This window comes from Papio anubis, unplaced genomic scaffold, assembly GCF_008728515.1.
Source record: "Papio anubis isolate 15944 unplaced genomic scaffold, Panubis1.0 scaffold590, whole genome shotgun sequence".
Lineage (NCBI taxonomy): Eukaryota > Metazoa > Chordata > Mammalia > Primates > Cercopithecidae > Papio > Papio anubis.
In genome coordinates, this window is record NW_022166122.1 from 27,177 (window position 1) to 44,186 (window position 17,010).

At 32.3% G+C, this 17,010-nt stretch overlaps 1 protein-coding gene across 1 annotated transcript in view; it reads right to left on the reverse strand.

The window, feature by feature from the left end:
* The window catches only part of LOC116273354, a gene marked incomplete at its 5' end in the record, with an annotated part of 28,734 nt that extends 15,157 nt beyond the window's left edge, over positions 1-13,577 (reverse strand). The window contains 3 exons of the mRNA XM_031662371.1: positions 9,267-9,422; positions 10,617-10,625; positions 13,359-13,577. Coding sequence (XP_031518231.1) covers positions 9,267-9,422; positions 10,617-10,625; positions 13,359-13,577 — 384 coding nt within the window. The remainder of the gene's footprint in view (positions 1-9,266; positions 9,423-10,616; positions 10,626-13,358) is intronic.
* Positions 13,578-17,010: the final 3,433 nt, after the last annotated feature.

Sequence of the window (17,010 nt, forward strand, 5' to 3'; positions counted from 1 at the left end):
CAGAAATAAATAAATCAGTATTAAACATCTTAGACTTTCATATTAAATAAAATGACAGATAAGGGCTTTTTAAAAAAAGTCTGAGTAAAACTGAAAAGACAATTTCTACTAAACACTATCTCAGTGGAAAATATATTTTGTGGCATTATCAAAACAGGAAGATCATGGTTTCATGCCTGAATTACTAAACTAATGATCAACCCAGAGCCTCATTCCATATGAGCAACAAAACATGCAAAATCTATTTTATTTCAATAGTGCATCATGACAAAATGTGACTCTCTTATTATCAGTTGGGATAAAAAAATATTATACATGATCTCTGTTGTACACAAGTATTGATACATATACTAATCCTTAGGGGAAGAGATATGTTTTATACATGAAGAATGTAATAAACATAGGATGAAAATTATGTCTATGATTGAATATATTCTTCCAAATGATTGTATGATATTTTCTCTATGTCAATTTAATTCTAAAACCAATACAAACTCTTGACTGTCCTTTCAGGGTCAATTATAATGTTAGAAATTAAATGAAGAGGTTTTTAGAGATTTAATAGCCAAATATTCAACATTACATAAAGATTTATAAGGTTCACACATCACAAGATGGTGAAACATTTGACTATACTTGAGGGGAAAAAAGAATATAGAGTTTTCAAAGCTGAATGTTACTAATAATGAAAATGTTCTATTTGTTATTTATTAAGCAGTTAATCTAAAGTGTTAAACTGATGCTGTCAACCATGTTATGTAGAATTAATCAGTGTAATGAAGAATTATTACAAAGAGGCACATGCATAACTTGCTAAAATCCAACAAAACGATCTCTGTAGAATTTTTTTTTTTTAATTTTGAGGCCTTCACAAAGTAATTCTACTGATCAGAAAGCATCTTATATGGTTAATGCATTGTATATTGAAACTGTTTGTAAAAAAGTAAACACAATGCTTACTAAAGCTTCTCAATTTATTCTTTAAAATGGTTCTGCAGTGAACTTTGTAGAGTGCTTACATGGTTCTGCCAATATTTATAACACTGATAATCCTTCCAGCGCCTTTAGAATTGTAGACATTTTCAACTTTTACCAAATTTATATTTTTTAGAAATAATTCAGGTAGAGAAAGTTCATATTTAGGTTTTAATAGTGACAATTGAGTCATATACCTTATAAAATATCCAACCAAAGCCAGGCTTTAGTTTTTAGCATATTTCTTCTGACTCCTTTTATTAGTAATGTTTTCCATCAATGTGGAAAATAAAATATCAATAGATAAACTATAACTAAATGTTAATGTTTCCATTAACATTTTTGTTGCCTTTTATTTGGTTATTTGTATTGCTTGCCTTGGCTCAAAGGCAGAAAGTTACTTGAAAGAGGTACATAACAGAACCACTACTTACTTTATCTGTGTGCTTTCAAAACACGGCTATTGATACTTACAAAGCCAGTTTATATAATAATGATGCACCTTTTCATGCAATTCATCATCAATTGTATTATTTATTTTATATCATTTATATGTATCACTGTTTACTTTTAACAATAAGGAAAAATGTACGGTCATCTTTCTGAAGTCTTTATTTAAAAGGTATCTAATAATTTCTTAGGCATTACTAAGGTCATAATAAATATTAAGAAAAAAAGTGTTATTTTTCTACTGTCTGGTTCTCAGGTTGTAAGCAGTTAGCGTTTGAGAGGAGGAAGAATATTTATGCTTGTGCAGTCAAATAATACTAAAATGTCTCATATAGAAGATATTTTAACTGACTTTTATAATGTTTCATAATGACATTAGTACTCTCCAAATACAATGTGTCAGAAAAAGATTAGATTAAGTATAAAACATGGGTATCTATGTTTCAATTAAAAAGTATAGAGTAATAATAAAACTTTTAGATTATGCAAATAGTAAAATGTTATAGTAAAAGGCAATGTAACAATTTAATAAGGCTGTAAGTATCTACACAAAAATGTTGTTTAGATTTCTTATACTTACTTTGTTACTATTTATAGATTTATCAAGAAACTATAAATTTTACATTTGCAAAAAGCTGGTAGATATTAGCTTAGAAAAGACACTCTCACATTAAAGGCTTAACAATTGTGAATAATACCTTGTCAGAGTCCGCCAAATAGCACAAGTTCTCATGCATATGACCAGCTGCCAACAAAAACTCCAACTGAAGTTTTTCAGTGAAAGAAAGAAAAAAATCATGTTCAAGAACCCCAAGAAAGTAATTACTCTTGATTTGGATGAAAAAAATTTGAAGCAGATGGGCTATAAAAATAATTAGATTTACAGATTGTTTTCTGTCTGATCTTGTTGATTAGGAATGCCAGGTCAAATTATTGAAGAAATATGAGGGATGAAGAAAACCTCTGAAATATTGCATAGCAGGGTTCTCAACCTATATTCATATACTTCCAATAGTAATTATTAGGTATGAGTTTTGCCTGTATCTCAGAATTGTACCCTTCTCTGAGCAAACTTACATCTTCTAAAATCTTAAAACTCCAGAGTAAAACAAATACTTATACGTGCATTCAAAATGGGAACTTCCAGTAAATAAAAGGTATTCCATGTGTTTCATGGGAAAAACAAAGTAATTACTTGTTGGTCACATATTATACATTATATACTAATATTGAAAGTATAAGTTTACTTAGGAAGGAAGAGAGAGAGTACCCAGCCTAAGTGATGCTGTTCAAATTTAACAGTTGGAGCTCTGAGAACTATTACTACAACTACAGAAATCTCTTCCCAAAGTATAAAGTTTTACCTTCTTTGTTTAAAACAAAGAGCAGAAACCTATGTAAAAAAAAGTGATAGTTCATCAAATATCATTTCTCTTGATTTTTCTATTTAAGCTTTTTATATTTCATTTAGTAAACTGAAGATCGTACTTTCTTTAAAAAGAAATCTTATGAAAAAATTTAAATTAAGGAGATGATTAATAATGTGAACAAGCAAAATTAAATAGCACTTTAAACATCTGTTGGAACAATGAAATGCCTTACAAAAGTCAACAACTCAAGATTTATTTTCATTATAAAGAAGGGAAGGGAAAGCACAATGAGAAATAAAGAGAATAAGACAGCAATTGAAAAAGTATAAGATTTATCAAATCCGTAAGCATACTACTAAGATAAAAGCAAGTCAGAGTAAAAGATGTTCTCATCAGAAAACAGATGACTACATGTTATAGCACCTGAGATTTATTTTGAAATACCTTGTATCTGTCATCTCCTACAATCTAGGTACATTGTATTTTACTTTGGTAGTATTTCTTCTTACCAAATACATAGGCTTCAAGAAAAAACAGAACCTATGATATCGCTTTTAACTTATTTGTAACAGTCTGCTTTTTTCTTGGAACATTCAGATAAAACTACCTTCAAACACTAAATGTAAATGTTACTGCATCCACATGATAGACATGCCTTTGGTTTCAGTTGAGTATCTAACTTTCATGCCCACATATTCCCACTAAGAAAGAGATTAAAATTACTTACTTTTCAAATAAATGTAGAACAAATTATGCTACTTTGTAGTTTAAAAATTAAGGTAAATCTATTATATGAGTTAGTAGTGATGATGTTAATATCTTTTTAAATTAAAAATGAGAAAAAACTGCATTTCATTGAATTTGGGGTAAAATAATAGAATCTTCTTTGAAGTTCAAATTTGATGTTCAACTTGAAGACTGTGATCAACAAAGGGTTTGCCCAACTAAAATAAGAAAAGTAACATTACAGTGAAGTAGATTGACTGTGAGATTGCTTTTCAGTTTCCTCGACAATATTGTTCAAATTCTCCTTGTTTGGTTCAGATGTGATTTCCATATTTGTTACTTCTGAAGGGCACATAGTTTGAAGTTCTGAAACATTTGTGCGTAGATAGTTTTTCTCTATTTGACTGTACATGTTAGCTACTGATTTTTCAAGTTCTGCTAAGTTTTTAACATGTTTGAGGATGCCTTTTGGTTCTCTCCGAGGGTCTGTTTTACACACTGTTGTTGCTGATAGCTGTGTCATAGAGGACTTAATTTCCTCGGCAGGCATCATATTGGTCGTGCATTTAACACCTGTTATACAGACACACTCTGTGGACAGAAATGAAGCTGAAGGAGGTGGGGGGCAAGGAATAGAAGGAGGTGGTGGAGGAAGAGTTGGAAATGGAGGTAGAAGTGGTGGAGTTGGGGGACCAGAAGTTGAAATGGAAAGTGGAAAAAATGTAGACGGAGGAAGAGGAAGAGGGATAGAAGGAGGAGAGGGAGGAGGACAAAAAAGAGAAAAAGGAGAAATGTCAGGAGGAGGAGCAAGAGGAGCAGGAGCAGGAGGAGGAGAAGGAGGAGAAATAGGAGGAGGAGGAGGGGGACAGGCAGAAGGAGAGATGTTTGGTGGATGGGCAAAATTTTCAAAAATATTTCTTTCAGTTTCAACAGTTAACATACAAATAGGTGTCTCTCTCCTAGAGAGTGAAGAATTTAAAACACAAGGCCTTGAAGGAGAAAGTTCCAAGGAACACTCAGCAGGAGAAGTGATGACATTAGGTTCTGATTTGAGTTCCACAGTTCTTGAAACAGTTGGCAAAGTGGAGAATGAGAAGTGAGGCCTGGGAAAGCAAAATGAAGAGTCTGAAGAGAGAGATTTCAACTGTTCTGTTCCTTTTATAATCAGTGTTTCACCTTGCCTTATTTCCTCTTTCTCTGTCAAATTTGCCTCTTCAGTTGTAAGCAATGGACTGCTGCTACCTCTTTTGTTTGGACAGATTCCAGTGTTTTCATTTTCAGCTTTCTGCCTGGGGCCTTGCCACTGCTGCAGATCTATGATCTCTGGTCTATTTGGAACTTTCCTCATCAGCCTCCTGGGTAAGCTGACTGACTGACTCCACAGCCTCTGTATCTTTTCTCTTGGGCCCCTCAGAGACTTACTCTTGGCTTGTATTTTGGGTAAAAATGGGTCTACAAAATCTGTTCTCAGGGAAATGTCTGAATTTGTTGATACTTGACTTATGTTTTCCTGATAAAGGGGATTATGGGCACTTAAGGCATCCTCATCAGATAGAAATGTGAATGTTCTTGCAGACTTCGGTTTGTTGCTCTTAAGTGATCCGTCTACATGAGCTGCCTTGTGAGCCTCAATAGTATTGGAAGAAAAGGGCATCACAACTTGATGTTTGCTGTCTTCTGAGACTGAGTGATTTCCCCTGCTTTGTTGAAAATGGCAGAGAAGGAAAAGACTTGAAAGAAAAGAAGATAATGAAATGTGAGGAAACAAGTTGTGACACAGCTTTCATGAGAAAGATGTTTTTATGGCTCTCATTACTATTAAATACTTAGAAACATCAAAGGCCAAACAACACTAACCTAAGCAAGACATTATTTTAAGTCCCTGATCTCAGAAAGGCAGGGAAGAAAAATCTTAGAGTTGTGAGTAGAATGAGAAATGTAAATGAAAAAAACAAGTACTCATCTCTAGATTATTTTGGAAGAGTATTTTTTGTTTTTGTTTTTCTCAGTTAGTGTGATACAGCAAAGCATCCATGTCCACACATAACAGTCCCCTTATGCACAAATCACACTTCTTCCCATTGCAGAATACCATCAAAGCTACCAACTTCGTATCTTTACCTTGCCTGAGGATGCTCAGGGCTGCCTGTTATGCATAGAAGATCCTTAGCTGTATCTGATTCAGTACCTGTCCCTTATCTCTCATGTCAGTACTTCTGTCCTAGAGCCAAAAGTAATCTCCTCTCTGAGCCAACATGTGGAATATCCTGTTCTTCAAATTAAGAGAATGGAAATCACCAAGGATAGATGGGAGTTTGTCTCACAGAGTTCAAAAATCACAGTTGAGAAACTGAATGTGCACTAGAAATGTGGCACAGTTTTTCTTCTGTTTAAATTTTTTGCTTAATTAGTTTTAAAACCTTATACATAATACCAAACAGAAAAATTTGTTTTAAAACATAAATAGTACCAATCAGAAAAGGTGTTGTCAGTAATTTCTTAGACTGATCTGGATCAAATTTTAATTAAAGCTCACCTTAACAAAAAGATTGATGCTAAAAAAAAAAAAAAACACTTTGATATCACTGAAAGGCTTACTTATGCATGGAAACTGAATCATAGGTAGCTGTGAGTCATAAATAAAGTTGTATACATCAAAGATCACAAATTAAATGGCTCTAAGGAAAGCATCTGGACCCTTCTCCCAGGAATGTTGGCTGATAGGTGGTTCTGAATAGTCTCTCATTAGGTTTTACTCTCCAAGCCAAAACAGAATAACATTTATTTTAGTTACTGTTTAATATTTACCCACTTAGCAGGAATTAAATAAAAAAGATATATTCTGAATAGAAATTAAATAGCCATATTGAAAAATTAGGGTGATAGGAAACAAAATAATAAAGCCACAGTTGTTAATGTGTCTTTTGGCAAAGCTACGAACTGTAAGAAACAATTCACACAGGTAGACCTGGAGCATCAAGCCTACTTGAACAACAAAGAAAATGCAGACAATTTGGACTAAATGAGAGCAAACACTTTTACTCTTCGAATCTTGAAAAGTATTTTTCAAATATGGCACGAACAACTGGGCTTGATATTATATACTAGTTGTTTTTATATGCATTTGTTCTTGGTTTCATTTCTCTTGGAAAAACACCCAAAGGATATAACAATATCACATCACTTTGACTAAAAGAAATATATAAATAGATTTCTATTTATAGATTTGTAAATTTTAGGTTCTTAAAATTTAAGAATTTTTAAAAACTAATTTTAAAAAATTTAAAAAAAGGAGAATTTTGAAACTCCTTTCAGTAGGCACAGGTACTATCACAGGGAACACAGTTTTAAGCTCATGCCATCAAAAGGAAATTGGGTGTGGAAGACAAAGCTTTTCTTTTAAAAGTAAGCGAGTCTGTGGCAAAAGGTGAAGATCATTGTATTTACAGTACAACAGCATTTTAATCTATTCTATTGTATCTATTTTCTAATGCTCTTCTATTAAAGTGATATTGTTTACTTACTTATGCCTATGTATCCACAGGTGAGAAACAGAAAACATGTGATAGAAAAAAAGAAGTTTTAACTATAGTTAATTTAAAACAATTCTGAAAATACGAGCAGGAACTTGCTTTAAATAATTAGTATGTATATCAAAAAAATAAAAGGCATGTTTTTATACTTTGTTATTATTCATAAGAATGACATTTAATAATATATTAGATGAAATCAAATGACATTATTTGAATTTCTTTTCACAGAAAATTATATCTAATAAAATCTGTTTACTACATATAGGTAAAATTCACTTCTATTAAACCCGGATGATGCCAATCCAAAAATAAAAATTTTAAATGAGAGTTTAAAAATTGCTTCTGTGTCCTAACTCTGTAAAACTGGTTAATGCACACTGACTTTTAAAGTAGATAAATTTTGTTTTGAAGAAAGTAAATATACAACTACTATAAAGACAATTACAAAGTAATTATAGAATTCATATGAAGTTATTACTTTGTGAAGTATTTTTTTCCAAAATGATCTTTGATTTTGTTATTTTTAAAATAAATAATTGATAATAATTCATTTGAAGCGAATTCATTTTCTAGTAACTTATGCTTAGAATTCCTGTAAAAAGTTCTTGGATAGGTTAAACATTTCCTAAAGATACAATAATTACATATGTAGAACTTAAGCTATTTCAATGAATACATATATTACAATTGCAAAATCTAGTGAGTCTACTACAATTGTTCAAGTAAAAATAATCTTAGGTGTTGCTATTTGAAAATTACTACCATCAAATTATACTGATTCCAGATGATGTTATAGTATACCTGTTCTTATTAATTTAAAATGAATATATAATTCATTAATGTCACATATAAACACACTTAACTTTATACATAGTACTTTTTTTAGCTTCTAAAGATCTTTGCTTGAGAGAGGTCATTAACATAATCAAATAGAATCAAATCATATTGGCTCAATTCCTACATTCACCAATAATTACAAAAGAAACAATCAGTTTTCAACTTACGAAAAAAGTGAAAGTATATATCTAAAGCATGAACCCTGTATTATGTTGTTATTTTGGAAACAGAATCATGCTTTAACCTATTATAAATTTAGACTATGTGATAAAATAATAGCATTAAGATCAATTTTAACATTCATGACTATCCTAAACAAAACCTTGTATAACATTATTGATATGGTAAGTAACCTCAATACATTTGTTTAAAACCAGTTTTTCCATTACCAGGTCAATTTCATGATTTTTGAGACTTGTTTTATTCCTACTAGTAACTGCTATGAATGTCAAATGTAAGAACATGTTATAGTCCTTCTACTCCACCAAATACCAGTTAATAAAAGGTTTTCTGGATTTAATTGTCATATTCAAAATTGTACAATATTTTTGGTTGTTTTACATATCATGTCCAAAAGTAGTTATTCTTGAATTTTTAAAATACTGACAAACTGAACAGCACCATAAAGAATCCAATTATGAGGGTAGCATCATTATACAAGCAGCTGTAAGGTCTTTTAACAGTTACCAGTGTCTTTCAAAAATGTATGATTTTTAAATTGACTACAAATTTCAAATCGTGCAGGAGAAATGTTCAGTAATCACAGCAGTCTGACAGTAATATACTGAAAAAAAGTATTTTCTAAGTAGTTCGGAATTTAATACAGAAATTCTTTATTTTCATGAGATTTTAATTTCTATATCATGTAACATCCTAAAAGTAGTTTCTTAGAAAATACTATGATTTTAAACCATAGAATTTGGTTTTGATTACCAAATAGGGATCGGTTTGGATACCTAATTGGGATTACTATTTTATGATTGTGCTTTATTTCTCTCATCTCCTATGCAAAAATATATTTTCAGAATCTATTTATATATTTATACATATATACACATACGTACTATAGATATGTAAAAATGCATGACCCTGAGGATTGAGATATTAAATATTATACTCAAGCTATAAATTTGCAATTGTCTCCTGAAGTTTAATTCTACTTTTCTCTTAGCTTTCTTTAATTTCTTGTTTGGTTTTGGCTATTATTTTTCAACCTAACTTTTCTTAGATTCTCGTCTTAACAAATTTTCTCTTTAAAATACCAGAATAAAATAGTCCATGTAGGCATTTCCACATCAGATTGAAATTAAATACTCACCACACAACATTCAGTAAAACCCAGCTACTTCTCAGAGTTCCTGAACGGTCTACTTACATTGAGCTGTCTCCAAGTTCTTCATAGAGATGCGCACCTGGTGGAGGCGGCGGCGGCGGCGGGGGCGCTGCCACTGGTGCAGGGGCCGGCGCTGCTGGTTTAGCCGCGGGTAACGCGGCCTGAATTCGTGCAGTCTTTGTGCACTCAGCTTGACGTCTTGGATAAAGTAAAGATGGCTTGTAAAACTCAGTTTAGAAATCATAATGCTTATCAATAAGCTACCTTTTAATAATGGGGTCCAGTTATCATAGGAACCCACTAAAATTCTTTTACACAAACAATTCCATTTATACACCGATATAATTACATCCCCACAGGGTATCATTTGCATATAATCCCTGCTTTGTTCTTGAAAATAGTTATCTCTTGAATAAGGGGTAGAATTCAGCAGACATATTTACAAATTAAATTAAATGATAATATTAAAAAGAGAAAGCAAAATGTTTATTAAAATGGGATGGATAATTGGTAGTTGTTTAATGAATCTGTTTCATAAGATGAGGCATATTAAAGATAGATAATTTTTATTTATTATTTGTCTAAGTTATTTTATTTGAAATGATTTGAAACATTTTTGACGTTATTTCACAGAGGCTGTACACACATGTACAAGGGAAATTTGGTTAGCTTGTATATCCTTTAAGATTCCTAGTAGTGCCCAGGCCGGGCACCGTGGCTCATGCCTGTAATCCCAGCACTTTGGGAGGCCGAGGCGGATGGATCACTTAAGGTCAGGAGTTTGAGACCAGCCTGACCAACATGGAGAAATCCCATCTCTACTAAAAATACAAAATTAGCTGGGTGTGGTGGCACGTGCTTGTAATCCCAGCTACTCGGGAGGCTGAGGCAGGAGAATCACTTCAACCCGGGAGGCAGAGGTTGCAGTCACCCGAGATCGCACCATTGCACTCTAGACTGGGCAACAAAAGCAAAAACACCGTCGACATGATAAGATATAAGATAAGATAAGATGTGAGATAAAATATAAAATAAAATAAAATAAAATAACATAAAATAAATAAAGATTCCTAAGAATGCCTGTGAGTCTCATGTTACAGCTACACTGCTGTTTTTGGATTTCCTGGACACCGATTATTTTTTTCCTCAAAACCAAGATGTTACAGGATGGAAGCTATAGGCAAACTACCTTTTTCACATTTACACAAGTTATGTCCAATTGTCTAAAATCAGCTCTATTCTATATATATATCAAACCAAAAAATAAACTATTATAAATGCAAAACAAAGGAATAATATGTGGTTCTGAGCAGGCTGACTTGATTGATAAAATCTCGGGTTTCTCTTTTCCTATTACATGAAAAGGATGTGTAAAATGTTAATTATACTTACACTTTAAACCTGTTTGGGAAAGCAATGAGTAAGAAAAATAGAAAGCTGCATTAGAAATATTGCATTAATAACATTTTAACATCTGATTTGTTCTAAATAATGAAAAATTTATAGGTTAAATTCATAATGACAGAGTTAATGACAGACTAAGAAAACTAAGCATATCAATTCGAAAGGTGAAAATAGTATTATTACCATTAGAGTTATTAAAGCCATTAAAATATCCATTACAGAAAAATAAAGAAATGAACTACATGGAATAAGAAAACTGGATTGAAATGTAAATATGAGAATTTCAAGTCTAGTAGAAAAATGGAATATTAAAGATGACCTGATTTTTATAATTGGCTTCTTGGTCTACCCTGCTTGAAGAATACTACAGAATGGAATCAGGTAGCAAGCCCCGGTTATACTCTTGGCTTCACTTTGAAGCTGAAGCTAGAATTGGAAGGTCCTACTCTTGAGTAATAAATTTATGACAGTTTTTACATATTTGCTTTTTAGTTTCCATTCATAGAAAAGTTCAAAGGCATATCATTATATAAAAGAATAGCTGTTCATTCTTACCTTATTTGCAAGCAAATATCAAGGCACAATTGTTAGGCTTTAAATATTAGATTTTTACTTTGCTATGTAGGCAGAGAAAAACTCATTTTGTTTAATTATGTTAATCTGTAAAAAGCAGTAACGTAAATAAATTCATATGGTATTGAGCTGATTATCAAACTAAAGGATAATTAAATAATGCATCTATAAATTATTTAAATATTAAACATCTTAAGTTTTTGTTACATTTCAGATGACCATGTATACCATCCAGAGTGCTTCAGTTTTGATCATTGCATAGTGTGCCAAATATAAGAATTTTTCTCACTGATTTTATTGCTAGCAGGATATAATAAAGCTCCTTTGGAAAACAGTTAAGTGTAAAAGGATAACTGGTAAGACGGAATGGATTTAACATGATAATTAATAATGGGCTGATGGCTTAAAAATTTAAAATAATTTGTTCAGTATTAATTTTGTTCATTAGCTTTAGATTTAGCATATCGATTGATTGGTTAAGGATACATTAAGCTCCAGTATATCAACCCTAATTCTATATTTGCAACTTCACATTGTTTTTGTGGTAAGAAATATTTCTGTAGTTTCAGGTTGGAATTACTTGAAAACTCAGGACCTGCTTGCAAAATCTTAAAGGGATGGAATCATGCGGCAAGCCCTAGTTATACCCTTGGCCTCACTAAGAAACCGAAGCTAGAATTGGAAGGTCCCACTTCTGGGTAATAAATTCATGATACTTGTTTTCATATTTGCTTTTTAGTTTCCATTCATAGCAAAGTTCATGCAGAGCATACTTTTGAATTTCAGATTGGAATTACTTTACCTTACTCAATTCACAAGAAAATTTTAAGTATTTGAGAACAAAGATGACAGTTTAAGAATACATAAGGACTATTGGCAGGGCGCGGTGGTTCACACCTGTAATCCCAGCACTTTGGGAGGCCGAGGTGGGTGGATCACGAGGTTAGGAGTTGGAGACCAGCCTGACCAACATGGTGAAACCCCATCTCTACTAAAAATACAAAAAGTAGCCGGGTATGGTGGCCCATGCCTGTAATCCCAGCTACTTGGAAGGCTGACACAGGAGAATTGCTTGAACCTGGGAGGCGGAGGTTGCAGTGAGCTGAGATCATACCACTGCACTCTAGCTAGGCAACAGAGACAGACCAGGAAAAAAAAAAAAAAAAAAAAAAGTAAAGAATACATAAAGACTATTTTAGTATTTCCTCTGTAGGTAGTTTAAATGATGAATAGCAGTTCTACCGTTATTTCTTATTGTTTATTACATAAAGTAATTTACATGATTTATTATTCCTGTCTGCTATTTTTTTTTGTGGCACACTCAGGGCTACTTCTCTTCTTAATCAGCTCCCCAATTTTTTCAAGTCATTGTCAATAGAAATATACTTAAAATGTGTGGCTCTCTATCACAAAGCTTCCCCAGACTTAGTGTCAGACAAAGAATATATTACTAACCTACTTCAAATATGGATGTTTAACTTAGTGATAATTACTTGACTACTGTAGATAAGTTAAATACAATTTTAAAATATGGATATTGTCAATGGATTCACTTGACTGCAGGAACCAGAAAAATTAAGAGCCTGCACAGCCAGAACATGATGTCAAATATTACACTAAAAACTCTGGCAAAGCACCCAGGAAGGAAGAGGCCACATCGAAAATTACATCTTATATGCTATGATTTTATAATGCTTTTGCTAACACTGTGATCATTTGCACAAAGGCAAATTTAACAGTTTGGATAAAAAGCTATCATGACAATGTCACGAGGTTATTGACCTTCCTTTGGAGCTGGGCAGAGTGGGTATCTGCATGTAACATTCCATTGCTTTTATCCCAGGATACCTGTTACCTTCTCTCCCGAGTTGGCTCTTAAACAAAAGAAGAGCATAAACAAAGCCACAGGAACTAAGGTGATATTTCTATTGAAAGAGACCATATTAGACTCACAAGAATATTGAGCCATCAGTGAAAAATGTACTGGGAGTTTGGACTGTTTTCCTTTTGAAGAAAATCATTTGGTACGAGACAGATAAAGCAATCTCAGAGTAGTTGCAGCATCAGTATTTTACAATGCAAAGCCATGTTACCAGAGATGGTTTTCTGCAATGACTTCTGAGGAACTATCCATGTTTACCATCCTAGAATACTTACTGTCTGTAGCTGACCAAAACCACCAAGATGGCAGGAATGCAGCAGAGGATGATGATGAAGGCCAGAGCCAACAAGGCCCCTTCTGTGTATCCTAGACTCTCTCCTCTCTTTTTAATGCTGGTCACTGCCTCTGGAGTCCGGATCTCCAGAATGCGTCCTCCTTCCCCATAATACGGCTGAAAGTCTTTATTGATATCAAGCAGTTTGCCATCCAAAAATCTTTATTGTTAAATAAATAGTAAAATTAATGACGCTAGCAGAGAAAGAGCATTTTAAAAACAAAATCTCTTTTGGTAAGATCTTTTACAATTTTCTCTAATTGAAACACAAGCTGAGTCAGAAGTCTCATGAATAATAAGAAAAGCATATATAAAAAGCATGAGCAATAGAGAAGAGTAATTACACATCTGTATATAAATATCAAAAATACTTAAAAACACAGCTCTTACTTGATATGCTTATAGACTTAAAAAATCTAATTATCAGTATCATTAAGCTTAATGTTACTGTGTCAAAATAATTTGACAAGATTTTAGATGGAATAAAGTATAATATCCTAAATTATATACCATAGTTTAACATTATATTTATGCATTTCATTATTTGGGTCCTTAGAATAAGCCTGTAAAGATTGAATATTACAATACTGATTTATTGCAGGCCAAAAAGCTATACAGTTATAAAAACAAATCTGAGGCACGAAACTAAGTTTTCAAACTCAAATTCTGTATTTGTTTGCCATAACGCCATCTTAAATGTAAACATTCTCAAGTTTCAAACCAAAACAATGTTTTATGGTCAAAGGGTGAAGACATTTAAAAGGCCTTTCTGCCTAGGAAAAAAAGACTAAATAAATGATGCAGGTAGTATATCGGTGTTGTAAGAATGACAGGAAGTGGTAGTCAATGTAATTCCTTCCTCTAAATAATGCAATTCCAACAATCTTGCATTGTTGAAGAGAATCAAGGAATAATTGTTCCTAATCTTATGAGATTGAAAAAATTTGTTATGTATTTAATGTCATAATTAGCAGGTTATTTTTTTTTTAAACAATTCCTTGGGAACTTTTGAACAGTCGCTTATAAGCTCTACATATTGATGCAACAATTGTGTTTTTAATACAATTAAATAGACCATAAAGGTCAAACGTCTTATTATAGAACACTGGCAAACAAAAATAGTTCAAGAAAAACATAATTAATCATAGTCCCATGATCTACAGACAGTTATAATCACTGCTAACATCTTGGTATATTTAAGTCTAATCTTTTTTTTTTTTTGGAAGGGTGGTATTAAATATTTTATATACTTGATTATGCTGCATATATAAAGTGCTTATGTTGAAAAATACAGAAAACACAAAAAAAGCAAAAGAAAAAATTAAAATGGCCCTAAATTTCACTATCAAAATATAATCAATGCCATGCTTATACACTTTTTCAGTCTATTTTATGCCCTTTTGAAGCTTTTAATTTTAATATTCTGAGTGACCACACTGATTTTAAATCCCGTTAACACACTGTTCATTGCTTAAAAATATAAGTGCCTGGTATCACATATGAATTCCATCACATATGGAACTCATAAACTAATTCATATCACACATGTGGCAATTAGAATGCTTTTTTGCTTTTTTTTTTTTTAAACAGATATGCTTTTATAGATTAAAAACGTACTTTTTATAGCAATTGTCCAAGCTCATTGTTACACGTTAAAAGAAAATAAAAACTTAGCCATTTTTATGATTACTAGAAATAGAATAGTGAAACTTTTTGTTTGAATTATTAATCAGATAAAGGAAGAGATTCTAAATGAGGCGTAGATCAAGAATTGCTCCACAGGAACTATATTATTAAAACTAGGAAGAATCAGATCCAGAAGAGGATCATTAATTTAAGGGAAGAATATAACCCCTAAAATGTGGAGTTCAGTTGACAGATCAAAATCCTGTTGGATTCCTGGATTTCATATCCAAACTCTCTAAAGTAAGATTTGTTAGTCTTTTACACTACAACAGCCCTATTACTTAGATACTTATTTTTACTTATCAGTGTGATGTCATAAGCAATTTTTTTAGTAGAAGAATGGATCACTTTTGAATCCACACCTGATCTACACTATCTTTCGTCCACTTTGTGTATTTAAAACAACTTGCCTGGGTAAAAATTCTTGAATCATAACATTATCCCTTACAAAACAGTGAATTTGGTTCCCTTGCCTTTTGTCATTTTATCATGCAAATGACATATGCAGGGCTTACTTAATTTTTGTTCCTTTATGAGTAAGATATTTTTATATCTGTTTCAGTGATTTTTAAACATATTCAGATACTACTCAAAGAAACATGGCTACCTTTTCATTGATTTTTGCCTGTAATATAATAAACTCTTTAATTCTTTTTTTGATTTTTTGCTTCTGTTATACATACTACAATTTTAACCTCAGAAATAACATTATCAGGTTGTATTTTAATTGTCCTATAAATATATTTTGATCTCTTTATTTATATCTTTTTTCCTTTTTCTTAATATTGCATAAGCTTTCAATGGATACACTTCATGTTGCCAATTTAATTTTCACATGTCTTCTCATTTCAGGAAAGGTTGAATCCAGGTGCTCAGTTGATTTTAGAAGATAAAATTTAATTTATAAATTAGGCACAGTAAGATATTAACAGCAATAATAACAAAAATAGAACAATTATAGACCTATAGTGTAATAAAAGTTATGCAAATGTGGTTTCTCTCTGTCTCTGTCAATATCTTATTGTATTATACCACTGGTAACTGAATCTGAAGAAAGCAAAACCACAGAAGAGGGTCAACTACCATACTCCAGTTGGACTGAGGGGAAGGCACTTGATTAAAGACTGCCACCATGTAGGAAAGAGTCAATTCTCACAAGAGAAGGTGGAGTTCTTTTACCAGAAACAGGAGAAAGATTCAGACTGTGTAAAACACACACACCATTTCACCAATCCATACCATTCTGTTTTCTACTAAAAATGTTAAACTGTTTTCCAATGGTTTCTGTAGGAGAAAACTTTCAGAGTTATATATTCTCCCTCTGGGTCATTAGGTTGTTATTTCCTGATTTTCCATATTTATCTTGTTTTTTTAGTATTTATTGCTGATCCAGTTTTTCCACTGCTTACTTATCTTAAAAAATAGACAGATCTATCCAAATCCAGCATCAACACAGAAACGTGTTTTTTTTCTTGTCATTTTTATCTCAGTGTACTCAGTTACTGTATGCAAACCTTTTGTAATTCTAAGGGCAAGGTATACAGGTCCCTTCCCAGGATGTAGCCAACATGAATTGATTACTGCTATGTTATCCTGAGATGAGATAAGTTGCTAAACCAATGTCATGTCTAATTATTTTCTCAAGCACATGCAAACATGTATTTCTTCCTCCATTGATGGATATGAGGCCTAATGTTGTGTTATTCAGCATACAATATATAATAAACAGTCCACCCTGCATGTCACCTTCATGACTGATTACCTTGATGATGCTGATTTTGATACTGCAATGTACATATAAATGTAGAAATAAGTAAAGGGGGAGCAGGAGATTGTACTCTATACAGTAAAGGGACAACTGCCTATCTACTTTGTAGGTACATAATTTAGGTTTACAGAGTGGGCAA